The sequence below is a fragment of the Vigna unguiculata genome, chromosome 1, assembly GCF_037176805.1.
Source record: "Vigna unguiculata cultivar grain cowpea cultivar isolate G323 ecotype 2 chromosome 1, ASM3717680v1, whole genome shotgun sequence".
Taxonomy (NCBI): domain Eukaryota; kingdom Viridiplantae; phylum Streptophyta; class Magnoliopsida; order Fabales; family Fabaceae; genus Vigna; species Vigna unguiculata.
In genome coordinates, this window is record NC_140792.1 from 33,582,589 (window position 1) to 33,610,346 (window position 27,758).

At 34.2% G+C, this 27,758-nt stretch overlaps 3 protein-coding genes and 2 pseudogenes across 3 annotated transcripts; 2 read left to right on the top strand and 3 right to left on the bottom strand.

Moving 5' to 3' along the window:
- Nucleotides 1–5,215: 5,215 nt before the first annotated feature.
- Nucleotides 5,216–11,670, top strand: GUN5 (magnesium-chelatase subunit chlH, chloroplast, putative / Mg-protoporphyrin IX chelatase, putative (CHLH)). Its single transcript, XM_028058053.2, has 5 exons — nucleotides 5,216–6,835; nucleotides 7,081–7,163; nucleotides 8,497–10,299; nucleotides 10,439–10,915; nucleotides 11,135–11,670. The coding sequence occupies exons 1-5, from the start codon at nucleotides 5,425–5,427 to the stop codon at nucleotides 11,510–11,512; spliced, it is 4,152 nt and encodes a 1,383-aa protein (XP_027913854.2). The 5' UTR covers nucleotides 5,216–5,424; the 3' UTR covers nucleotides 11,513–11,670.
- Nucleotides 11,671–16,011: 4,341 nt separating this feature from the next.
- Nucleotides 16,012–19,092, top strand: LOC114182496 (putative disease resistance protein RGA1). The gene has a single exon (XM_085671772.1). It carries the CDS (start codon nucleotides 16,054–16,056, stop codon nucleotides 18,688–18,690), a length of 2,637 nt encoding a protein of 878 aa, XP_085527898.1. The 5' UTR covers nucleotides 16,012–16,053; the 3' UTR covers nucleotides 18,691–19,092.
- A 2,098-nt stretch (nucleotides 19,093–21,190) lies between these two features.
- LOC114178363 (putative disease resistance protein RGA1) lies at nucleotides 21,191–24,122 on the bottom strand (annotated as a pseudogene).
- Nucleotides 24,123–25,048: 926 nt separating this feature from the next.
- On the bottom strand, nucleotides 25,049–27,031 carry LOC114182492 (putative disease resistance protein RGA3). Its single transcript, XM_085666619.1, has one exon. It carries the CDS (start codon nucleotides 27,029–27,031, stop codon nucleotides 25,049–25,051), a length of 1,983 nt encoding a protein of 660 aa, XP_085522745.1.
- On the bottom strand, nucleotides 26,795–27,727 carry LOC146888880 (putative disease resistance protein RGA1; annotated as a pseudogene).
- Between the last annotated feature and the right edge of the window lie 31 nt (nucleotides 27,728–27,758).

Consider the following 27,758-nt stretch of genomic DNA (forward strand, 5'->3'; position numbering starts at 1 on the left):
TTTTTTAAAATTCATTATATCTAATTATAAAAACTTTAGAAAGTTATTTTTAAATTGTCTTTAATTATTGGATTTACATGAAATTCCTCCAGGTTTAATTCACGTAGATGCATTTTTTTATCTCTATCACAAGTCTTCCCTTTGAAGAAGAAAGAATTAATTTTTTTACTCTTCATTATAATTTTTTAATATAAATTTATTATTACTCACTTATTTAGAAAAATATATATTTATCATCTTCAAGTGATACACATAGTGATACATAATAGACGAATTTATCACATACGAGAAAAAAGCATATTGCTTTAAAAAAAGTAGAAAAAAAATTATTCAAAAGAAAAAATTAATCAATCCAAAATGTTTTTTAACTTCTTAAATTCACTCTGATTGCAATCTTATTTTAAAAATGATGCGAGATTGAGAGTGAAAATTAAAATAAAAAGGAAAATGAAATATAGAAGTGGAGGTATATAAAAAAGAAAGGAAAATTAAAAAATGAAAACTATGCATGAATTTTTTTTAAAATTAAAAAGTTAATATAAATAATATAATAATATATTAAAATATTTTTAAAATAAATATTAAAAATTAAATAAAAAATGGGGGAGTCGTGGCTCCCCTCAGTCATATCTAAGGTCCGCTAGTGACCGAAGGCCGCTCGCTACAAACGGATAATTTCATGGGTTGTTAATGTGACAATTTCTCCGGAGTGATTTTAGGGAGCTCACGACCCGAGCGACCATCACCTTTCATTATAGTGAAACTTTGTCTTATGGGACCTTCGACAGCATGCACGACCCTCTGGTCGGCGATTGCACCAAAACTAAATATGTAAATTAAAGTAATATAAGAAGTGAGTAATCAAGTTTAAAAAACAATTGGACCATGATTAAAAAAACCTTAATCAGAGGCTCTTGCCAAACATTATAAATAGGAGCGCAAGGTAATTTGGTAAGGACTTTTGGCATTTATTACAACATTAATTGCATTAACTTTGATAAACTTGAACTGACTTAAGCATTAGAGCCTTATAGACAGGTACCTTAATCCTTTGGACTTCCGAGCGGGACGAGACGAAAGGAGATAGAATGGAAGTTAAAAAAGGGAAAGCGAACTGTAGGAACTGCAACGAAAAAAAAAAGAGTAAAGACTGGGTGTTTTTAGATAGGTGTTAGATCCTATACCCGAAACAATATCCAACTCATATATACCTCAAAAAAGTTTTTCATAATAATAGATGACCGAGAGAACAATGATGATAACTCTAGAAAAATATACATAGTAAGTAAGTATTATCTATAATATTAATGTATATTTATAAACTTTTATCTACCATCGACAAAATTAAATAAAAAATAAATAATTATTTTCATTTTTAAATAAGTACGTAAATATTTTTTTTTTCATTTTTAGATTTTCGAGTTAATAAAAACCTACAATTATATTTAATTTTAATATTTATAAAAAATAGTATATATATATATATATAAATTAAGAATAATTTGAGGTTGCGTATAAATATATTTTGAGTTCATATTAAATGTTTTTTTGGGTACTTAAAATCTAATAAGATCAATAAAAACAGTAACAATATTCAAAAGTATTAACATCTCATATAATGAACATGACATTTGGATGGAAACACAAAAAGATACGATAAAACCAAACGAAAATAGAGACTTGAAATATGAAAAATGAGACATTTTTTTTTGCTAAGGTTTAAAAAGTTACCCATATTTATATTTAAAAAATATAATTATTTATGCGGTAAATGTTTTACTATATTTACTTATATAACTAATTAGGTTAGATAATAATATATCTTTAGATAAATATAATAAAACATTTATATTTTTATTACAATAGAATAATTAATTAAAACAATACAAATTCTATATTTTGTAAAGTAATTTTTCTAGTTGTTACTTTTGCTAAATATTTTAAATTCATTTAATTATTTTCAAATAATTTTTTATATTATTTATAATCTTATAAAATAATCATTTTATAATTACTAATTTTTGAATTTTAATTCATAATTGTTTTTACTAAAATTTAAGTAGAATCATGTAGCAGTTTTCTTGGTAGCTTTATATAATTAGTTTTCTTTATTTTTGTTGGGACTTCAAAGACTTATAAACGTACCCTTTTTTTTCCAAGTGGGAGGCTAAAATATATTTTTTTATTTGGAATGAAAAAAAAGGTAAAATAAGTTTATCATACAAAAAATTTGACAATTTTTTTTGGTTTTGTATAACAGTTAAAAATGGACTAGTTTTCATATAATAATTTTTCATTTCTATTTGAGTTTTAACTAATTTTGTTACATATAGGAATGTCAACGGGCGAATATGATATAGATAGTAGCTTCCACATACTCCACGTGTTGAATAAATATTCGTTTCGTACTCGTACCAATCCGTATGGGTATTTGTTATGTGAGTACTCGCATGTTATTTTAATATCCACTGATATCCACATATACTTGCGAGTATTTACAAAATAAGTATTTAATATTTAATAAAAAAAATTAACCATAAATTCAAATAAAAATACAATACATAATCTTTATAAAGTTAAAACAAAGTGACAATAACTCATTTAAATAATAAATAACAACTTACAAATAAATACCCATTGATAAAAAATAATCCATTTAAAATCAATGTGTTAAAATAGTTTTTTTTTTGATTTAAATTAGAATATAGCGGATACGTGTATTCAGAGATACAAATATTATAATACTCGTATCCACCCTGTTAACAGGTTAACATCACTCATATCCATTATCCGCGAGTGTCAATTTCCAATATCTATTTTCTATCGTTACAGATTTTTTTTTCATGGATACCCGTAGGTACAAATTTTGTTCATCTCCCTAAATATATTGTTAATGATTGCATGAAAATTATTTATTTAACGTGCTTTATTTTTTATATATCACAAGTTTTTGTTTTAATAGTTTGTTTCTAACTTAGGCTTTTAATTCTGTAAGTAATATTTGACGAATGTTATTTCATTGCATTTTGGTTTGTAAACTATTAAGGTACGATAAAATATTAATTTAATAACGTTTTATTACCAACTAATTTATGATAGTTTTTAGGATTAATTATGTTATAAGTGTTTGATAAATTTCATAATTTCGGAGTGAATTTCTAATAATTTTTTATAGTTGATTGAGTACATAATTTTGGCTTCAATGGAAACTTGGTTATTAACTTATTTTGTTAACTTATCAGTGATCTCAGTGATAAGTGGTTGATGTGATCATAATCTTGCTCAATGTGATTATTAAGTGGCTGACATGGTTATTATGTTGTCATGTTACCTTTCAATTATTGTCACATATAATTATTATTTTAAAATTATAATTTCATAATTTATAATTTTATAATTATACAAGACAATTTTATAAATATGACACAATGTGACGTTACGACAATATGATGACATAATGATATAACGATAACATGATATAATAATATGATGATATGACAAATGATTATATAATAATGACGATATAATAATATGATGATATAATGATATGACGATATAACACTATAAAACTTATAATATGAAGATATAACAATATGACGATATAAAAAATATGCACATATGACAATATATATATAACAATATAACGATAACACAATGTAAGAATAAGACGATATATGATATGATGATATAATGATATAACAACGTGATGACATAACAATAACACGATATACTGATAAATTGATATAACAATATGACGGTATAACTATGACGATGTAACAATATGATGATTGTACAATATAATAATATACCGATATAACGATATAACGATATAACAATGTAACGATATAACAATATAACTATAAAATTTTAAAATTATAAAATTATGAAATCATAAATTATAAAATTATAAAATCATAAATTATAAAATTATAATTTATAAAATTTTAAAAATAATAAAATAACATTGTGACATAACAAAATAATATTAGTCACCTAACAGCTACATTCTCAGAACAAAAAGTTATCTGCGAGCATTCAATTTTTGAATTTTTTTTATCTATTGTGTATTCGTAGACTATCAAAATTTATTACCAATTCATTTGAAAATTTTTAAATTTATCTGAACTTAAACTATAATTAAGCTTAATTTTTATTTTCTAAAAATTACTTAATAACAAGTTTTTTTTTTAATTAAAACTTAATAAATTAGTCGCTAAAAACCGCAAAACGTATTGATCATAGAGTTCAATTCCTTTTTATTTTTTTATTATTATATCTTGATTTAGGTTTTTAAAATTACAAGAATTTGTAATAAAAACTGAAAATATTCAAAAGCTATGAAAAAAAAAGGAATTTGGCAATGTTAATCTTAATTCTTCTCTCGTAATCGACTACCTTTCCCTTTATTTTATAGAGGAAGTAATGCAGTGGTCTTTTATTATGAAAAAAGATTAACCAAACCAGAAAGAAATTTTCTAATTATATATTCATAAATGCTATTAACGTGACACTCTTTTATATTGATTATAAATCACAGAAACTGGAACTTTCATATCTCATTTATTGTTCTTCTCACTATTTTAATATTGTTTAGCACTACTTGTACGCTTAAAACATCATTACAATCTTAATAACAAAATCGTAACTTCAATTACAAAAAAAACAGAGATCAAAGCAACATAGTGGATCTGCGGAACCTGTGGTAAGTTTTGTGCAAACGTAAGACCAAGTACAAACTACTGACGCTTTTCAATGTGGAACACAAATTCTAAAAGCAAAGAATCTGTCTGGAAGCTAAAAGTCCTTCCACCACTTCAAAATGAAAAAATCTCAAACTTTCTCTCTCATCCTCATCATCATCATCATCAGATATTCACTCCTCTTCTCTCTCCTCTACAACCACTTTTGAGGAAATCCACTTCCACCAATCAGATTTCAAGAGACTCCATCGCATGAGAACCCAACAGATAGAGAGATATAGCAATGGTACTCTAATAGATAGTGCAAACAAGGACGTGTCATCCACCTTGTCACTCTCTTACATAAACACTGTGACACTCACAAAAGCTCAAAATTTTTTAATTTCTTTAACAATCCATTGGGCCACGTGGTCTTAACTCTCACCACCAACTGAAATTACTAATTGTTTCAATTCTCTGCTTCTTATTTTTCTCTCAGTTTCATCCACACAAAACACATAAAATCCAACAGCTACTCATGGTTCCAAGAACCCACATAAGAGAAAGAACACACCCCTTTGAAAAGGGTGCATAACTTTCGGAGCAGAACTGCACAAGCTCCTGAGTGCCCCAAGTTTTTCTTTCAAAGCAATTTTCTCTTTGCTTGACTTGTTTTCCTTTCCCTTCTCTAGTCTTCTGTTTGTTGTAAGCGGAATTTGTTGTTTCCTACATAACTTGATTATCAATGGCTTCTTTAGTATCTTCATCGCTTACTCTACCAAGCTCTAAACCTGACCAGCTTCATTCTCTTGCCCAAAAGCGTCTTTTTCTTCATTCTTTCCTTCCCAAGAAGGCTGGTTATAATGGTAGCTCAAAATCCTCTCTGAGAGTGAAATGTGCTGCCGTTGGCAATGGTCTATTCACCCAAACCACCCCAGAAGTTCGTAGAATTGTCCCAGAGAATGACCAAAACTTGCCAACGGTTAAAATTGTGTATGTGGTTCTTGAGGCCCAGTACCAATCATCACTCACTGCTGCAGTCCTGGCTCTCAACGGTAAAAGGAAAGATGCTTCCTTTGAGGTTGTGGGCTACTTGGTTGAGGAGCTTCGAGACGCTTCAACGTACAAGACTTTCTGCAAGGACTTGGAGGATGCTAACATCTTCATTGGGTCTTTGATTTTTGTGGAGGAGCTTGCTCTCAAGATCAAAGCTGCAGTGGAGAAAGAAAGGGACAGGCTTGATGCAGTTTTGGTGTTTCCATCAATGCCTGAAGTGATGAGGCTTAACAAGTTGGGTTCTTTCAGCATGTCACAGCTTGGCCAATCTAAGAGTCCCTTTTTCCAGCTTTTCAAGAGAAAGAAGCCTCAGTCTGCTGGCTTTGCTGACAGCATGTTGAAGCTTGTGAGGACATTGCCAAAGGTTTTGAAGTATTTGCCGAGTGATAAAGCTCAGGATGCCAGGCTCTATATACTGAGTCTGCAATTTTGGCTTGGGGGATCTCCTGATAACTTGCAGAATTTCCTGAAAATGATTACTGGATCTTATATTCCAGCTCTGAAAGGTACAAAGATCGAGTATTCTGATCCGGTTTTGTACTTGGACAATGGAATTTGGCACCCTTTGGCTCCTTGTATGTATGATGATGTGAAGGAATATTTGAATTGGTATGGTACTAGAAGGGATGCAAATGAGAAGCTGAAGTCTTCGAATGCACCTGTTATTGGTTTGGTTTTGCAAAGGAGTCATATTGTGACTGGTGATGATGGACACTATGTGGCTGTGATCATGGAGCTGGAAGCTAGAGGGGCTAAGGTCATTCCCATTTTTGCTGGTGGACTTGACTTTTCAGGGCCAGTGGAGAAGTTCTTCATTGATCCAATTACAAAGAAACCATTTGTGAATTCTGTAGTATCCCTCACTGGCTTTGCTCTTGTTGGAGGGCCAGCAAGGCAGGACCATCCAAGGGCGGTTGAAGCTTTGATGAAACTTGATGTTCCTTACATTGTTGCTCTGCCACTGGTGTTTCAGACAACAGAAGAATGGCTCAACAGCACTCTTGGTCTGCATCCAATACAGGTTGCTCTTCAAGTTGCTTTGCCAGAGCTAGATGGAGGCATGGAGCCAATTGTTTTCGCTGGTCGAGATCCTAAAACAGGTAACCATGATCTCTTTTCTTTACAACCCACTTTTAACTTTTTGAGATTGCTATTATGATGCAGATGTCTTAAGTTTTATGTTTTAAGCATTAATCTTTAAATAGGAATCTGGGGGAATTTTCTTTTCAGAACTAATAAATCAACATTTCCATAAAAGCATGATATTGGAATCACTTGAGATATTCAAAATTTATCATTTTTCAGATTTTCTCTGTTGTTTATTGATTAATTGGGGTAATTTCAGGAAAATCTCATGCTCTTCATAAGAGAGTGGAGCAACTCTGTATCAGGGCAATCAGATGGGCTGAATTGAAAAGAAAATCAAAGGTATTTAACCAAGCCTGCTACATATTTTGCAATTTTGCGAGCAATAATCCTAAACTTGTACCATTAAAGGTCTAATGACAACAATCCTATTCACACTCATGGTTTAGTATCTATTTTGTCCCTACATTTTTTCAGATTTCTGTTTTTATTCCCTAATTTGAATTTTGACTAGTCAAAGTCCAGAGCTTTTTTCTGTTACCACATGTATTCCTTGCTATAAAGTAACAATATCAACTAATGACATAATAGTGATTTTGGCAGCCTGGTGAGTTGCCATGTCATTAAGGAGTTTGACGGGATAACCATGTGTACTTTTTAATTTCTCATCAACTAGTTTGATGTCATTAACTTGTCTGAATATGTGAGATTAGAAGCATAGTTTATATAAAAAATTACATCTGAGAATCCTGCAAGACTTTTTGATGATATGACAAGTCGCTTGACTAAAAAAAGTGTTGATTTGTCAAAATTTATATTAGGAACTAGAATAAGAAATCGGAGAAAAGTTCAGACAAATTATATAAGCCCTTTTCTTTTATCTGTTTGATACTCAGTATGGAAATAATCTGGTAAAGATTTAAGCTGATTCCCAATACGACTTTTCTTTATATTTTTTCTGTATCTATTATGAAGTTAATTTCAATGAAATAGAAGATAATTTCTTAGAAAAAGTATTTTCCTTTGACATATACTCAAAGGAGAAATGACTTGCATGTAATGTCTGATTGAGAATTCTGTTGTTTGAAAGCATAATTTACAATGTCTTTTTACAGTAAAAGGCAGCATGTACATTCTATTTAAGTCTATATTTATTTTGTTCTGGATTTGCGAGTATCATTGAAGTCTTATCTTTAACCTCGTTGTTTACCAAACAAGTATATAGAGAAATAGAGAAGTATAAAACGGTACAGACTAAGCTGGGAAACAGGGTTTCCTATAAATGAATTTTTGTTTTCTGCTATACTTTATATTGCACTCCTGTAGTTGTATTTGACTGGTTACATGTTTCAAGTTTCAACCTTGTTAGCTCTCTCTCTATTCCTTCTCCTTTTTGAATAGAAGAACATCAATACTAGGAAATAAAAAAACTTTTTTCTTCTCAAAAGTAAGTTGTGGAACAATGTTAATTTTTTCATGTATTTTATTTTTATTGTGTCAAAAAATTCCCCCCATCTTATTGTCTTCGATCTTGGTTGTACTGTAATCCATCTGTATGCAGTGAACTGAAGTATAACTTCCTTACATTCACCAGCATTTTGAATTTGCACCATTTTCTCATCTATCCTTTTTGGAATTGTTAATGGAATTTGCTAAATAAATCGAATCCATGCAGGAAGAGAAGAAACTAGCAATCACCGTATTCAGTTTCCCTCCGGACAAAGGAAATGTGGGAACTGCTGCCTATCTCAATGTCTTTGCCTCCATATACTCAGTTATGAAGGAACTGAAAAAAGACGGTTATAATGTTGATGGCCTTCCAGAGACTCCAGAAGCTTTGATTGAAGACGTAATTCATGACAAAGAAGCTCAATTCAGCAGTCCAAATTTGAACATTGCTTACAAAATGAGCGTCCGAGAGTACCAAAATTTGACTCCTTATTCCACGGCACTAGAAGAGAATTGGGGAAAACCCCCTGGCAATCTGAATGCAGATGGAGAAAATCTGTTGGTATATGGGAAGCAATACGGTAATGTCTTCATAGGTGTTCAACCTACATTTGGCTATGAAGGGGATCCAATGAGGCTTCTTTTCTCCAAATCTGCTAGCCCTCATCATGGATTTGCAGCATTTTATTCCTTTGTTGAGAAAATCTTCAAAGCTGATGCTGTGCTTCATTTTGGGACGCATGGTTCCCTTGAATTCATGCCTGGAAAACAGGTGGGGATGAGTGATGTCTGTTATCCTGACAGTCTAATTGGTAATATTCCAAATGTGTATTACTATGCTGCAAACAATCCTTCTGAGGCCACCATAGCCAAGCGCAGAAGTTATGCAAACACCATCAGCTATTTGACTCCTCCGGCCGAAAATGCTGGACTTTACAAAGGTCTTAAGCAGTTAAGTGAGCTCATCTCCTCATATCAGTCCCTCAAGGACACTGGCCGTGGGGCACAAATTGTGAGTTCAATTATCAGCACAGCTAAACAGTGTAATCTTGACAAAGATGTGACACTGCCAGATGAGGGTGTAGAGATCCCACCTAAAGAGCGTGATCTGGTGGTTGGAAAGGTGTATGCCAAGATCATGGAGATTGAGTCTCGGCTGTTACCTTGTGGGCTTCATATCATTGGAGAGCCTCCCTCAGCTTTGGAAGCAGTTGCTACACTGGTGAACATTGCTGCACTTGATCGTCCTGAAGATAATATTTCTTCTCTTCCAGCAATATTGGCCGAAACTGTTGGAAGAGATATAGAAGATGTGTATAGAGGAAGTAACAAAGGAATATTGAAGGATGTAGAGCTTCTTAGGCAAATAACTGAGGCGTCACGTGGAGCAATCACTGCCTTTGTGGAGCGCACTACCAATAGTAAGGGTCAAGTTGTTGATGTAGCTGATAAGCTTAGCTCAATCCTTGGATTTGGCATAAATGAGCCATGGATTCAGCACTTGTCAAACACCAAATTTTACCGAGCTGATAGGGAAAAACTTAGAGTCTTGTTTATGTTTCTGGGAGAGTGCTTGAAGTTGGTTGTGGCTGATAATGAAGTGGGAAGTTTAAAGCAAGCTTTGGAAGGTAAATATGTGGAGCCAGGGCCTGGTGGTGACCCAATAAGAAACCCTAAAGTTTTGCCAACAGGAAAGAATATTCATGCCTTGGACCCACAGGCTATTCCTACAACTGCTGCAATGCAGAGTGCCAAAATAGTGGTAGACAGGTTGATTGAGAGGCAGAAAGCTGAGAATGGTGGAAAATATCCTGAGACAATTGCACTTGTATTGTGGGGAACTGATAATATTAAAACCTATGGTGAATCACTGGCTCAAGTCTTGTGGATGATTGGTGTGTTGCCGGTTGCTGATACCTTTGGGAGGGTAAACCGGGTGGAACCAGTAAGTCTTGAAGAGCTTGGAAGGCCTAGGATTGATGTTGTTGTTAATTGCTCAGGAGTGTTTAGAGACCTTTTCATCAATCAGGTATTACTTCACTTGCTGTTTTTCCATTAATGAAGGTTTTAAGTTTGGCACAAGATCTTTGTTATATTTATTTTATTAGGCTTTTAGTTGCTAGATTGCTTTGGTTGCTCACATATTTATTTTTTTATTCATTACTCAGATGAACCTTCTAGACAGAGCAGTGAAAATGGTTGCTGAGTTAGATGAACCAGCAGAGCAAAACTATGTAAGAAAGCACGCATTAGAACAAGCTCAAGCCCTTGGAGTTGAAGTTCGAGAGGCAGCAACAAGGATCTTCTCCAACGCCTCCGGCTCCTACTCCTCAAACATAAACCTGGCTGTGGAGAATTCCTCATGGAATGATGAGAAGCAGCTCCAAGACATGTATCTTAGCAGAAAGTCTTTTGCCTTTGATTCTGATGCCCCTGGTGCTGGCATGACTGAGAAAAGAAAAGTCTTTGAGATGGCTCTCAGCACAGCAGATGCCACATTCCAAAACCTCGATTCATCAGAAATTTCTCTCACTGATGTTAGTCATTACTTTGACTCAGACCCAACTAATCTGGTTCAAAATCTAAGGAAAGATGGAAAGAAGCCCAGTGCATACATTGCAGATACAACTACAGCCAATGCTCAGGTATAAATTGTTCCATTGAATCTCCTATTTTCAAGCTTGGTTTGACATTTCTCCAAACTAAAGAAAATATCCTCAGATCTCACTGAGTCTTGGATAAACTGTGCAATAAATACCTACAGGAGAAGTAAAATTAATTAAGCTTCTCTATAAACTAAAATAAAAACTTACACACTTCAACTAAGAATTTGTTATGACCTTGTGGATACATAATGTTTTCAGGTTCGCACACTTTCTGAGACAGTTAGACTTGACGCAAGAACCAAATTGTTGAACCCAAAGTGGTATGAAGGCATGTTGTCTACTGGGTATGAGGGTGTTCGTGAGATTGAGAAGAGACTGACCAATACAGTGGGATGGAGTGCAACATCAGGCCAAGTTGACAACTGGGTGTACGAAGAAGCCAACACAACTTTCATTCAAGATGAGCAGATGCTGAACAAGCTCATGAACACTAATCCAAACTCCTTCAGGAAGCTGGTGCAGACATTCTTGGAAGCCAATGGACGTGGTTACTGGGAAACTTCAGAAGATAATATTGAGAAGCTCAGGCAGTTGTATTCGGAGGTGGAAGACAAAATTGAAGGCATTGATCGTTAAAGTTCATATCTATATTATTGAAAAGAGAATACAACATTGAAGAAAAAAGAACACCTTTCTAATGTGATTTTGTTTACTTTTCTCATTTTTTTGAGATCAATTCTCTGTGCAGTGCTGAACTCCAACCCATGTTAACAAATAAAGGTTTCGGTTCAAAATTGATGGCTTCGATTAGTTTCTTGCATGAAAAGAATTTGATAATGAGTATAAACCTAATTATTAATGTTAATAAGATAATATTAAACTTTGTTAGGAATAATTCATGTGTGAGTCAAAGTTTCACATTAGATAAAAGTGATAAAATTATACATCATATAAGATGAAAGATCCATAAGTTTATTGTGAGTTAAAAGTAGGTCATATCACATATATAAAACCTCACCCACTGAAAATCCTTATATATAAATTCATATTTGGTATCAGAGTCGATGGTTCAGGGTAACTAGACCACTATAAAAGTACCACCACCATAACCACAAGGGTATAAGTAGGTCACCATACACCTGGGAATATATACCATATAAAAGAGAGACTCACTCTTGGAGGGAGATTGTTGGAAAACCCTTTTATGAAAAATATACACATCAAACTTTCACATGTTATCTACTAAAAAGACAAATTTTCTGCACAATGGTTGATACAATTAAATGTAACTAATTGTTAGCGTTCTATGAGTTTCTTTATCAAATCCATCCCAAATGGTTCTTAATCTCATAAAGAAGTCTGTGAAACTAAGATCTCCTTCTTTTAATGATGATGCTTTCATTTGTAGCTCTGAAATTCTCAGAAGATTTCTTTGGAAGAACTACTCCTCAAATCTACTCCTCAAGTCTGTGACACGGAATGCACGATCCAAGAAACGATCATATTATTACATCTCTTCCAAGCCTGGTAAGAAGCATCTTCTTTTGATGCCTCGGGTGCAGTACCATTAATGAACTCTGACTTTGTTCTTGGCGCTTCAAGCCATAACAAAGGATCTGCTCCAAGAATGATAACTAGAGGTGTCCAGAAGGATTCTCTCCAGGGTGAAGATAAAGATGACTTTGCAAATAAATGGTTTGCACTGGTTGAGTGGGATTAGGCTGCACCTATTCTGCACTCATCTTGGAAAAGAGAGAAAAAGAAAAGAGAAAAGAAACTAAGAAAGCAAAACAAGAAAAAAAGAAAAAGAAAAGAACAGCGGATGCACAGCAGAGCCCTTCAAAAGAAGAGCTCTGAAACCGTTGTTGGGATTTTTAGGGCTTTTGAAAATATGAGAGATATGAGATATATGAGAGATATATGTGATATGTTATACGGAGGAACATGTTTTTGTATTTTATTGATATACTCTATATATAGAGCAAAATATAACAAATATCAAGTATAAAATATTTATAATATCTCACTCCTAATCTAAAATAATAACAAATTTCTAAAACTGACACATATCTCTAAACTGAAATATTTTCTAAAAACTAATTTAAATAAAAAAGATATTAAGTAATATTCTCAACATTCCTCCTTGCTTAATATCTGTTTATTTTATATCTTCAGATTTGATTCTCCATCTTTTGATGCTTGATTTTCTCCTCTTTTTGTGTTTGCAATATTTGTTTTTCTCCTTCTTCCATGGCATCACATCTTTCTTCAATTTGGCATCATCCTTCATATTTCTTCTTATATCAGCATCATCTTCTTTTTCTTTGTTCGGTGTGGATTTCATTGGAGTGGCATTGGACCTTTTGTGAATATTAAAATGTGAACCTCCATCTACTTTCTTCACTTGGACATCTACTTTCTTCCAAAGATATTTATCTTCTAATTTTGATCCTTCTTTCATGTTCACTTTCTTTGTATCAAATTCCTCCTTCATAAAATCCAGCGCAAATCTTTTGTCTTTCATGTGGACTTTAAATACCTCTATGTTGTTTGCATTTTTGATCACACATACTTTATTTTCAAAGGAGACCTTATAACCTTTCTCTAACAATTGAGCAACACTTAACAAATTCTGGGTAATCTCAGGAACATATAAGACATCAAAAATTAATTTGATACCTGAATGAGTTTTAATTGAAACTGTTCCTGTACCTTTCACAGCAAGTTGTTCTCCATTCCCAATTCTTACCTTGGAAATATTTGATTTATTCAGCTCCTTGAAAATTTCTCTATCATGAGTCATATGGTTTGTGCAACCACTATCTATAATCCAATCTTTTGAAGATTGGTTGGTTGTGACACATGATGTTGTAAAAAGTAGATCTTCCTCTGATTTATCCTCATCTGATTTATTCTCCACAATTTGAACATCTTCTTCAGAATCTTTAGATTTGCATACCTTTTCCACATGTCCCAATTGACCGCATTTGTGACATTTGACATCTGGCCTCCACCAACACCAATTGGGTTGATGACCTTTTCTCTTGCAATGGGGACAAGATGGAAAAACCTGTGTGTTGTTGTATTTGCTCCTTATATTTTTCTTGACTATGAGAGCATTATCTTCCGTGTAATTTAAATCACCTTCAACCGCCTCATGATCTTCTCTCATCAATCTTCGTTGTTCTTGTGCTTGCAAGGCATGTATCACCTCTGTAAAGGTGATTGTAGACAAATCTTTTGTGTTTTCTAAGGAAGCAATAGATGCCTCATATCTTTCCGGCACCGTCACCAGAATTTTCTCAACGAGTCTGGAATCTGAAAACTCCTTTCCCAACAATTTTATCTTGTTGGCAATACCCAACAATTTGTTTGAGTATTCTTTAATCGTCTCTGACTCTTTCATTCTTTGCATCTCAAACTCCCTTATCAAGTTCAAAACTTTCATGCCTCGAATCTTCTCGTTCCCTTCATATTCTGCTTTCAAGTATTCCCATATTTCTTTGGGAGACTTTAAAGTCATGATCCTGGTCATAATCATTTGTGAAACACCTGCGAACAAGCATGATTTTGCCTTTGCCTTTCTCGTTTTCTTTTCTTTATGCGCTTTCATTTGAGCCATGGTGGGATTTTCAGACAAGGGAACATCATCTTCCTCCACAACTTCCCATAGATCTAGCCCCTCTAGATATGTTTGCATCCTTACCGCCCATAGATCATAGCTTTCACCATCAAAGAGTGGAATAGCGACGTGCGACATATTTCCTTCCATTCTATCGGCAGTAAGAACAATGGCTCTGATACCAGTTGTTGGGATTTTTAGGGCTTTTGAAAATATGAGAGATATGAGATATATGAGAGATATATGTGATATGTTATACGGAGGAACATGTTTTTGTATTTTATTGATATACTCTATATATAGAGCAAAATATAACAAATATCAAGTATAAAATATTTATAATATCTCACTCCTAATCTAAAATAATAACAAATTTCTAAAACTGACACATATCTCTAAACTGAAATATTTTCTAAAAACTAATTTAAATAAAAAAGATATTAAGTAATATTCTCAACAACCATCTCAACCATCCTTGATACAGTTTGCATGACCTTGTCGAATTCCATATGCAAGGTGCTACTGATTTCAGTGTAAGCCATTGTAGACATGAGGGAAAGAACGAAAACAGAGGAGAGAATGAACATGAAAAAAAGACGTGTATTGTTGATGTGAATAAGAGTATATGGTCTCTCTTTACAAAAGAAGAAGGAGGACATATATATAGGAGATGGAACCGGTCAGGAAAAGAAACAAACACCAAGAAGGTTTATTTCGTAAGATGATTTTTGATCTCCTCACACAAGTATCTCTGCAGTTCTGAATACCAATCCCTGTGAACAAATAAAGGTTTGGGTTCAAAATTGATGGTTTCTATTAGTTTCTTGCATGAAAAGAATTTAATAATGAATATAAACCTAATTGTTAAGCTTAATAGGATAATATTAAACTTCCACATATTTTATCTACTAAAAAAACTAAAATTTTCTGCATAACATTGGTTGATACTATTTAATGTAACTAATTGTTAGGATTCAATGAGAGTTTGAGTCCCACTCAAACAAGATAAGTAGTATATAAAAAACGACCACAAGCCTATTGTTTTAAGGATTTGAATCAATGTGTCTTGATCTTTTAAATCATTTACTACCAATTGGTACCAACTTTTCCTGATGTTCATTGTTGTATTGAACATGGAACAAATGAAGCTTTGCTGCCATAGTAGTCCTAGTTAACTTAAGTGTCCATTAATTTATTTAACATTTTAATTAAAAAGAATAAACAAGAAACTTCTTAAAAATATCAAGTAGAAAAATGAACTATTAAAAAACATAAAATACTAAATTGAGAATTTTAAAACTCTCTTAATCCATTTAACGTTTTAATTAAAAAAAAATCAAAATAAACATTATAACAAATCTAAAATACTAAATTGATTGACTGTCATAAAATAAACACTAAAAGTAACACTTAGCCTTAAACACCGAAAAACAAATTGACTTTGACTCAATTGGTTGACTTAACATAAGACTATACTGGTGTCATGGACGTGGAGGCACATTCCTCACAAACATAAACTTCTATACCAAATACTTTCTGCTCTTTCACTAAGAACATGGCTGAATATTTTGTCTTCGAGATCGCTGAATCACTGTTAGGGAAGCTTGCATCTAATCTTTATGAAGAAGTATCTCGAGCCTTTGATCTGTATGAGGATGTGCAAAGTTTCAGAGACACCATGTCAATTATAAAAGGCGTGCTGTTGGATGCCGAGGAGAAGAAGGACAAGAAGCATGGGTTGCGTGAATGGCTCAGACAGATTCAAAACGTATGCTTAGATGCTGAAGATGTGTTAGATGGATTTGAGTGCCAAAACCTGAGAAAACAAGTTCTCAAAGCTTCAGGCACCAGCAGGATGAAGGTAAACCACTTGTTTTCTTCATCTAATTCCCTTGTTTTCCGTTTTAGGATGGCCTGGCAAATAAAAAATGTCACACGTAGATTAGATAAGATAGCAGCTGATGGGAACAAGTTTGGTCTTGAGAGGATTGTTTTTTATCACAGCCCTATGCAAAGGAGAGAAATGACTTATTCTCATGTTGATGCTTCAGGGGTGATTGGAAGGGAGAAGGAGAAGGAAGAAATTATCAAGATTTTGATGCAACCCCACCCTCGTGGTGATGGTTATGGAGATCAAAATGTTTGTGTTATTCCCATAGTAGGTATCGGAGGGTTGGGGAAGACCACACTTGCAAAGTTGGTGTTCAATGATAAGAGAATGGATGATCTTTTCCGGCTGAAGATGTGGGTGTGTATCTCCGATGACTTTAACCCAAGGCAGATAATTATTAAAATCATCAACTCTGATTCTGATCCAACCATTTCTGTTGTTCCTCAAGAAAGCATGAACAACTTAGATATTGAGCAGTTACAAAGTCGTCTTAGACACAAACTTTCTTGTCAGAAGTATCTACTAGTCTTGGATGACGTATGGAATGATAATCGTCCGAAATGGATGAAGTTGAAAGATTTAATTAAAGTTGGTGAGTTTGGAAGCAAAATCATAGTGACAACACGAAGTAATTCAATTGCTTCAATGATGGGCACCGTTCCCTCCTATGTTTTAGAAGGTCTTTCTGTGGATAATTGCTTATCTCTGTTTCTGAAATGGGCATTTAGGGAAGGTGAAGAAAAAGAACATCCAAATCTAGTGGATATTGGAAAAGAAATAGTGAAAAAATGCCGAGGGGTTCCACTAGCAGTGAAAACTTCAGGAAGTTCCCTGTTCTCAATTTTTGATTCGGAAAGATGGGAAATTATGAGAGACCACGAGCTATGGAACCTGAAACAACAAGAAGATGACATTTTACCTTCTCTAAAGTTGAGCTATGATCAAATGCCATCCTATTTGAGGCACTGTTTTGCTTTCTTTTCTCTTTATCCAAAAGATTTTGGCTTTACCAGTGCTGAAATTGCTAATTTTTGGGCCACACTTGGATTACTTCGATCTCCATTTGGAAGTCAGAAGATAGAGAATGTTGGAAAACTATATATTAATGAGTTACATTCAAGGTCATTTTTGGAGGACTTTGAGGACTTTGGCACAGTTTACTATTTTAAACTACATGATTTGGTACATGATCTTTCGCTGTATGTTGCGAAAGAGGAGTTTCTAATGGTGAACTTGCATACTAGCAATATACCCAAGCAAGTAAGGCATATATCAGTTGTTGAAAATGATTCACTAACCCATAATTTGTTCCCCAAGTCCAGTGGTGTGAGAACTATAATATTTCCCGTTGATGGAGTGGGTGTTGGCAGTGAATCTCTTTTGGAAACTTGGATAAAAAGATACAAATATTTACGGCATTTAGATTTAAGTAATTCCTCTTTTGCGACACTTCCTAATTCAATTGCTGAATTGGAGCATCTGCGAGCTTTCAGTCTTGATAATAACTGCAAAATAAAAAGACTTCCGAATTCTTTTTGCAAACTCCAAAACTTAGAAATGTTGTCTTTAAGAAGATGCTTGGGGCTTGAAACATTGCCTAAAGGATTAGGGATGTTAATCAGCCTCCGAAAATTGTATATAACCACAAAACAGTCTATTTTGTCGGAGGATGACTTTGCAACCTTGAACAATCTTCATACTTTGATTTTTGAATACTGTGACAATTTGAAGTTTTTGTTCCAAGGGGCAGAAGCTCAACTCTCGTCCCTTGAAGTTTTGATCATTCAATCATGTGGGAGCCTAGAGTCCTTACCTCTGCATATTCTCCCTAAACTTCATGTTCTGATAGTAACAAGGTGCGTGATGCTAAATCTGTCATTGAACAGTGAAACAGCTATCCAAAGATTGAAGATGAAATATTTTCATATTGAGCAATGTCCACGGCAACAGACGCTGCCTGAATGGATTCAAGCAGCTTCCAACACTTTGAGAACATTGATAATTTTAAATTGTCATTGTCTTGAGGTGCTTCCCGAGTGGCTTAGCACACTGACTCAACTTAAGATGCTTCATATAGTTAACTGTCCTCAGTTGTTGGATTTCCCAAGTAACATGCACTGCCTAAGAGCCCTTGAAGATTTGATCATAGATGGTTGTCCTGAATTGGGTCGAAAATGTGAACCACGTTCTGGTGAGTACTGGTCCTTCATCGCTCACATCAAATGTGTTTCCATTGGAAAAACAAGGAAAATGAAACTCCTTTTTCAAATGCTGTCACGACTGGGCTTGAACTGCACTTAGTAAAATTGAAATGTTGCACAACATGGAAGTCTGTTGAATATTTGCACTTTTATGGCTGGTCTGTTGAATGTTTCGACAAAGATATGGGTTAGTGGGATTTTTTTGTTCATGTGTGCCTGTAACATGCAACCTGCTCTGCGGTGACTTCATCATGTTCTTCCCAAACCACACAATAAAAGAGTTCTATATTTGGACTACATATTATAGATTTGGATTTTATGCATATGTCATTAATTTGTTTGGAATCCATTCATTTTAAGTCTGTTATGATATGTTTCTGTTTTCTGTTATTAACTGATATATGCTATCAGTATTCTCTTCCTGTATATTTGAAGGAAGATTCTTTTGTAAGTTAATTTTTTGGTTCACAGAAATAAGAGTTTTCTTTCCTTGTTCTCTCTATACTTTTTCCATCACAGCAATAGTGCTCGTCGGATTTTATAATTGGTTTATAAAGATCTAATATGATTAAATACCATATCCAATATGGTTCCAGAGGTTAAATCATCTCTGCTTCTGTTGTTGTGTTCCTCTCTTAACTTTTCTTATGGTGTCTTCTACCACGGAAACACACAGCGCAAAGGTTAATTCGTTCCTACAAAGACTCAAAATTCCTTAACAAGATCGCGCATCTAATCCGTCCAGTCCCTATTATTTGCATCCAGGAGAAAACCCTCGAAATCAACTGTCACTCATGGAGCATGAGTATGAGAAGAGCGCTCCTTTCAAAGAACAAATTTAAATTCATAGGCGGCACCATCAAAGTCCCTGAACGTGACGATGAAAGCCTGCGAAAGATGTAATGGTATGATTCATTCTTGGATCACAAGATCTCTTTCCCCAGATAGCCGAAACCATTGGTATGTATAGATATATAACCAAGAATCTTTGGGAAGGTTTTTTCAGTGAGAAATTAACTTAGCATGGATATCCTCCTTGATATCAACATAGGCAAGATTATTCTAATCCTACCGACATCAGTAACAAGAAGAGTGAGCAAACTTGTAATCTAAGAGAGAGAAGAGATATTTCTGATAACCAAGATTTAAAGCAAGGTAAAATTCAAGGTAACAATCCTTTCAGTCCTGACCAAGTTCAGAAGCTGTTAAATCTCTTACAAATTCTTCCAACCGTAATATCAATCAAATACATAGGTATAAGGGAGAATCATCTGTGGAATCACAATAAGGTAATAATTCTTGATTCTTGACACTTCCTGATTCAATTGCTAAATTAGAGCATTTGCGACTTTTCCGTCTTGATAATAACGCAAAATAAAAAGACTTCCTAATTTGTTGCAAACTCTAAAACTTACAAATGTTGTCTCTAAGAAGATGACCGGGTCTTGAAACATATCCTAAAGGATTAGGGAAGTTAATCAGTCTCCGAAAGTTTTATATAATCACAAAACAGTCTGTTTTGTCAGAGGATGAATTTGCAAGATTAAACAATCTTCAAAATTTGATTTTTGAATACTAAAAGAGAAGTATTTATTAAAAAATCAAAAAAATCAAAAAAAAAGAAAAGAAAAAAAGACTTATAATTCTAAAGACAATTATTCATGTCAAGAAGAGAATTAATGATAGTAAAAGGACATAATTCAAAAAGAAAAATTACATATATTCCGAAGATGAAATATCATATATATATATATATATATATATATATATATATATATATATATATATATATATATATATATTCCGAAAATTCACATACAACTTCTTCTTGAATTAACAAGTTTTTTAAATCAACGTCTATGGAAAATACTTATTTTACCCACAAACAAATATATGTAAGAAATAATGCATGAGAAATACTTCTTTTACTCATGAAAAATTATTCGGGGAAAATGTTTCATAAAAATATCTTTTTTATTCATGAAAAAATATTTATAGGAAAATAAAATGCATGAAATATGCACTTTTTACTTGTAAAAAATAAATAAATCTGTGAGCAATAAGTCATGGAAAACACACTTGTAAACAAAATCGTGGACAAAATTGAGTGGGTGATAAAAAATTTTCTTGTAGTGAATCATTACATTTTATTACAAATTATATAAATAACTTAAATAGTGTAAAAATAATCAATTTTATAAACTTTAAGTTTATATATATTAATTTTTTATAATCTGTGCGTTGAACGACACAAAGAGTAACTAACTGTATTATATTCGGGTGTTTTTTATAATTGATACTGTTGTTCTTAAGCACTATATTTTAATGGATTTTTATTTTTGCCATACGTGATCATGACCATCATGCTATGCTAGCTCACTAGACCTTGAAAGTAAGGGAGAAAAATTGCACATATTGAGTCTGAGAATGTCTAAATATAAGATTAAAATCAATTTAAAATTCTTAAATACTCTTATGTGTTATATGTATTTGAAATTACATTAACTGATGGAAATAAAATATGTAGATAACAAAACGTTCATAAAAAATTTATATGCAACCTCTAACATAAAAACCGATATCATATATAAGTATAAATCACATACTGAAGTTGTGTATGTATATAAATATTAATGACCCACAAAGCAAAGTAGTTAAAAAAGCAAATATACCACTATTACACAAATATATCATGGAGTCTCTCTAATTTGCAATGCCATATAACTAAAAGCTCCAACTAATTTTCAGGAGAGACAAAGTGGAAAACCATAAAAAAAAAATAAATTATGGAAAACACATCCAGAAAATAATAAATGAAGAAAATAAGGGGCTTCTTATTACTCTAATCCTTCTGGTTCATCAATGAAAATGTTTTTGACGTGTGATATTTTGGGCCAAAACTCTCCAACATCGGGCGCATATTTTTTACATAAGTCAGGACAACCTTCTATCTTCAAATTTTCAAGAGCAGAGAGGTGAAGTATATTATCCGGGAGGGATACCAACTTTGAACAATATGTTATAGCAAGTGTTTTCAGATGAGTCAGAGTTGTTAACCAATCTGGAAACGTTTCGATGTTGTGGCAGTTGGAAACATACAAGCACTGTAACGAGTTAGCAGCTTCCTGAAGCCATTTAGGCAAGGTCACCAGCTGTGATAAACTTGTAAATCCAATAAATTTTAACTTCTTGGGGTTTTCTTCTTGATGGTCGCCCTTCCACAGTTCCAAGTCCAAATTTCTACAGTTATTGACAATCAATGTTTCTAATTCAGGAAAATCTTGACCATTTAGCAACAAAGACTTTAGAGTCTGACAGTCCCAAACAACCAATGTTTTAAGAGCAGGGAATTTCACCCCTCCAAAGATTGACTCCACATTATTGCATAATTCAATATTCAACATTTCAAGCGACCCCAAGTTGGCGATCTCACTAAGAGGCAAAATAGATTGCTTTGTGCTAAACTCAAACCACCGGAGACTGCTTAGTTTTCTTAATCCTTTGGACAATGCTTCCAGCTCCATGCATTTGTTAACTGACAACACTTGCAAACTTTGGAGCTTGCAAATAGAGTTGGGGAGTCTCTTAATGTAAGGATTTCTGCTGATGTCCAAATATCTTAAATGTTTCAACTTAGTAATGGCACGGGGCAAGGTCTTGAATGTCGAACCATGTAAATCCAAGACTCGCAAGCATTTGAACTCTGATAGACACTTATTTAGTAAAGCTTCACTGTTGGTAACTGTTGCACCAATTGGAAACAATACGGTTCTCCAGCTGCTGTTTCTTTAGTGACTAAATTTTCAAACAAACTGCTTTCACTAAAAGACAGATGCCTAACATTATCTGAAATATTTTGACTGTCAGAAGTTACATTTAGACACTCATCCTTTGCAACAAATAGAGCCAGATCATGAACCAAATCATGAATTCTAAATCTATAAAAAGTGCCGAAGTTTTCAAAATCTTGAAGAAAGGATCTTGACAGAAGTTCATGCAAATATTGATTGCCCACATCTTTACGTGTGCTATTCGTTGTTGGTAGCGCAATGAGTCCAAGTGCCCCCCAAAGTGCAGTTATGTTATAACTATCCATTTGATAATCCTTTGGGTAAAGGGAAAATAATGCAAAACATTGTCTCAAATAGGACGGCATGAGATCAAAACTTAATTTAAGGGCAGGTAAAATGTCATCTCTTTTCTGAGGCAAATTCCAAATCTCGTTGTCTCTCACATATTCCCATTCACTAACCTCAAATTCAAGAATAGTAAACTACCTAATGTTCTCACTGCCAAAGGAACCTCTTTGCATTTTTTCACAATTTGTCTCCCAATATTTAATAAGTGAGGATGTTTTTCTTCTTCTCCTTCTTTAAATGCCCACTTGACAAACAGAGACAATGAGTCCTCCTCAGAAAGACCTTCTAAAATGTGAGAGGGAACTGTGCCCATCATGAAAGCAATTGAATGACTACGTGTTGTCACAAGGATTTTACTTCCTGCTGCACTTACTTGGATTAAATTCCTCAACTCAACCCATTTAACACGGTCTTCGTTCCAAACATCGTCCAAGACGAGTAAGAATTTTTGACCGAAAAGTTTGTTTTTCAGTTGATTTTGTAGTTGTTCCAGATCCAACATGTTCAAATTCATTTGGTAAGAAGGAGCATCAGCCGAAGCTGAATCATTGGCGGAGTTGATGATTTTGATGATGAGTTGTTTAATGTCAAAGTCATCAGAAACACTCACCCACATCTTCAAAGGGAAATGCTCCTGGATCCTGCCGTCATTGAAGACGAACTTTGCAAGCGTAGTCTTTCCCAAGCCTCCAATCCCCACAATGGGGATAACAGAGATACGTGTATCATCATCAGTAGGATTTTGCTGCAACAAAAGCTCTATGATCTTTTCTTTATCATGTTTCCTTCCTCGGAATCACTCACACGGGAGTGCGTCATATCTCTCCGATGAACAACACGAGTGTCAACATCAATTGTTTGAAGACTAAACTTATGCCTATCAGCTGCAACCTTGTCTAGTCTGTTGCTGATATCTTTGATTTGTTGAGCCATTTGGTAACGAAAAACAAGTGGATTAAAGGTTGAGAAGAAGTGACTGACCTTGTCTTTGGTGCTACCATGGGCTTTGACCACTTTGTTTCGCAGTGTTTGACACTCAAATTCATCCAATAGATCTTCAGCATCAGAGAAGACGGTTTTGATCTGAGTAAGCCATTCGCCGAGCTCATGGTTGTGCTCTTGTTTTTGTTGAGCATCTAACAGGACAGCCTTGATTAAAGAAAGGGTCTTCGTAAGGTCTCGGAGATTGTCGTATAAACCCACCACTCGAGAAGCTTCTTTAAAAGCACCAGAAACGAGCTTCGCTACGAGCGACTCTGCAATGCTGAAGAGAAATAATTCCGCCATAGATGTTTGAGATGCAAACGGCAGAGATGAGATGGGAAGGCAAAACAGCGTTTCTAAGTCAACTTTGTTGACGAATGAATTCCACGTCTACTCAATTATTAATGCCACTTGCTTTGCTCTTATCTTTCTATATATAATATTAAAATCCGAGTTTGTGCGGTTGTGTCCCACAAATTTTTATAATATAATTTTCAGCAAATAAAAATGGTTAAACAAAAGAATTTTGATATTAGTTTATTTTTAATTAGTAAATTAGTATATTTTGAAAAAAAAAATGCAAAGAAATTTATATTTCAATAAAGTTATCAATTAGTTTCTTTAACCACTCTGTAAGTATTTTCTAATCCAACTCAAAACAAAACAAAAGATAGTTAAAATAATTGTTGCTTTAAATAAAATTAATTTTAAGAATTCATATGTTGATATCCCCAATTGCGATTAAACAATCGTTTCAGCAATATTACTCTATTACAGATTATATGTAGAATTGCGATGCTGAACCGAATATTTTGTGAGACTAACCCCCTTTACTGCGAATATAAAAATAGACGGAAGGTAGTGGCAGAAAGCCTTACAATGGAGAAAACAATATCTTCTCTTGAACAAGTTGGAAATCATATTAATCAGGGACAGGGACGGATGTTAATTAAGTAGTTAGGAGAGAGAATGATGTTAATTAATTAAACCAAAGCAACACAAAGCAGATGCAGAAAATCTGGTTAAGAATAAAAGATGTTGAGGGATGAAATTTAAAAATCAAAGGAAATAGACTTAACTCAAAGTAGTGGATAGCTTACAGTTACATCGAATGGCTGAGGTCTCTGTGCTGATATCTGTCATAAGTGGAATTTAAATACAATAATGTTTCTTTCACAAATTTATATTTAAAAGACAAACGCTTGAAATTAAAATACCTACTAATAACGGCTTTACAAACGATGAACTATTTTTTATATATAAGTCATTGGTGTAAAGTATCCATTAATTCTATTCCTCCATACTGTTTTGTGGTCTCTAAGGATGATTTTGATGCTACAAATCCTGCAATTTCAAACGAATCTGCTTCTGCATTTGGAAGAGGAGTTTCCCTTCTCTTGTTTCTCCAATGGAAAGGTGTTTGATATGAGCAATGAAGGACCAGTACTCACCAGATTGTGGTTCACATTTTCGACACAACTCAGAACAACCATCTATGGTCAAATCTTCAAGAGCACCGAGGCGATGCATGTCACTTGGGAGATGCAACAGCTGGGGACAGTTAACAATATGAAGCATCTTAAGATGAGTCAGTGCTGTAATCCACTCAGGAAGCATCTCAAGATTATGCAAATTTGAAATTAACAACGTTTGCAAAGTGTCCGCAGCTCCTTGAATCCATTGAGGCAATGTAAGTTGCCTTGGACATTGCTCAATGTGAAGAAACTTCATCCTCAATTTGTGGATAGGATTTTCACAGTTCAAGGACAGATTTAGCCTCTCACACCTTATGACAAACAGAACCTCCAGTTTAGGGAGAATATGAAAAGGAAAGGACTCTAGGTTCTTACATGATTGAACCATCAGAACTTCAAGGGATATGAGTTGTTGTTCCCCTCGGAACAGAAACTTCAAATTGTCACAAAATTCAAAACTCAAAGTATGAAGATTGATCAAGCTTGCAAATTCATCCTCCGATAGATTAGACTGTTTTGTGGTGATAAACAATTTTCGAAGGCTGATTAACATCCCTAATCCTTTAGGCAATGTTTCAAGCTCCACACATCCTCTCAAAGACAAAGATTGCAAATTTTGGAGTTTGCATATGGATTGAGGAAGTCTTTTTATTTTGCGGTTATGTTCAAGACTCAGAGCTCGCAGATGCTCCAGTTTAGCAATTGAACTGGGAAGTGTCTCAAAAGAGGAATCACTTAAATCTAAAATACGCAAGAATTTGTATCTTGCTATCCATGCATCCAGAAGAGCTACACTGTCAACACCAACTCCATCTGTCGGAAATAATATAGTTCTCACACTACAGGTCTTAGGTAACAAAGCATGCATAAGTGAATCATTTTCAACAATTGATAAATGCCTTACTTGCTCTGGTATATTCCGGGTGCCTGAGTTTACCACAAGAATCTCTTCATTTGCCACATACAGGGCAAGATCATGTACCAAATCATGCACTTTGAAAAAGTAAAGGTGGCCAAAGTCCTCAAAATCTTCAAGAAATGATCTCGAATGTAACTCGTCTATATACTGTCTTGCAGCATTCTCCAGCTTTTGACTTCCAACCTCATATCGAAGTAACCCAAGTGACAACCAAAGATTAACAATTTCAGCACCAGTAAAGCCATAATCTTTTGGGTAAAGAGAAAAGAAAGCAAAAGAATGCCTCAAATAGGAAGGCATTTGGTCATAGCTCAACTTAAGAGCAGGTAAAATTTCATCTTTTTCTTGTTTTAAGTTCCAAATGCCATGGTCTCTTACAAATTCCCACCTTTCTAAATTAAAATTTAAGAACAGAGAGCTTCCTAAAGTTCGCACCGCTAATGGCACTCCTCTACATTTTTTCACAATTTCTTTTCCGATCTCTACTAGATTTGAATATTTTTTTTCTTCGCCTTCCTTAAATGCCCATTTGTTAAACAGAGCATAACAATTCTCCATGGAAAGACCTTCCAAAACGTACGAGGGAACAGTGCCCATCATTGAAGCAATTGAGTTACTACGTGTTGTCACCAAGATTTTGCTTCCTACTGCACCCACTTTAATTAAATCTTTCAACTCTGTCCATTTTGCTCGATTATCATTCCATATATCATCCAAGACTAGCAAATACTTCTGACCAGAAAGCCTGTGTCTGAGACGACTTTGTAGCTGCTCAATATCAAAGTTTTTAATGTTTTCCTGGTGAGCAAGAGCAATAGTTGGAGCAGAAGCAGAAGCAGAGTTGATGATTTTAATAAGTATCTGCCTTATGTCAAAGTCGTCAGAGATACACACCCACATCTTCAACTGGAAAAGATCATCCATTCTCTTATCATTGAACACCAACTTTGCAAGTGTGGTCTTCCCCAACCCGCCGATACCCACTATGGGAATAACACAAACATTTTCATCTCCACAACCATCACCATGAGGATGGGGTTGCATCAAAAGCTTGATAATTTCTTCCCTATCACTCTCCCTCCCAATCACCCTCGAAGCATCAACATGGGAATAAGTCATTTCTCTCCTTTGGACAAGTCTATTGTCAACATCAATTCTCTCAAGACCAAACTTGTTCCCATCAGCTGCTATCTTATCCAATCTACGCCTAACATGTTTGATTTGATGAGCCATCCTAAAACGAAAGACGAGAATTAGATGAAGAAAAGAAGTGATCTACCTTCATCCTTGTGCTTCCTGAAGCTTTGAGAATTTGGTTTCTCAGGTTTTGGCAGTGAAATCCATCCAACACATCTTCAGCATCGAAGCAGACGTTTCGAATCTGCCTGAGCCATTCCCGCAAGCCATGCTTCTGTTCCTTCTTCTCCTCAGCATCTAACAGCACACCTTTAACTATTGACAAGGTGTCTTTGATCCCTCGAAGATCCTCATACACACCATAGGCTCGAGAAGCTTCTTCGTAAACATAAGAAGCTAGCTTGCTTAGCAACGATTCAGTAATATCAAAGACAAAACCCTCGGCCATGATCTTCAGGAAGTGCTGAATCTGAGTTGTGTTAATTGTGATGTACACTTGTTTTAAGATATATCG

Bases quoted from the DNA above. Each gene is read 5' to 3' on its own strand.
- LOC114182496 (XM_085671772.1), top strand. From the start codon at position 16,054: ATGGCTGAATATTTTGTCTTCGAGATCGCTGAATCACTGTTAGGGAAG.
- LOC114182492 (XM_085666619.1), bottom strand. From the start codon at position 27,031: ATGGATGATCTTTTCCAGTTGAAGATGTGGGTGTGTATCTCTGACGAC.
- GUN5 (XM_028058053.2), top strand. From the start codon at position 5,425: ATGGCTTCTTTAGTATCTTCATCGCTTACTCTACCAAGCTCTAAACCT. The intron at 7,164-8,496 runs GTATTTAACCAA...GAATCCATGCAG, and splicing joins AATTGAAAAGAAAATCAAAG to GAAGAGAAGAAACTAGCAAT. The intron at 10,916-11,134 runs GTATAAATTGTT...TAATGTTTTCAG, and splicing joins CAACTACAGCCAATGCTCAG to GTTCGCACACTTTCTGAGAC.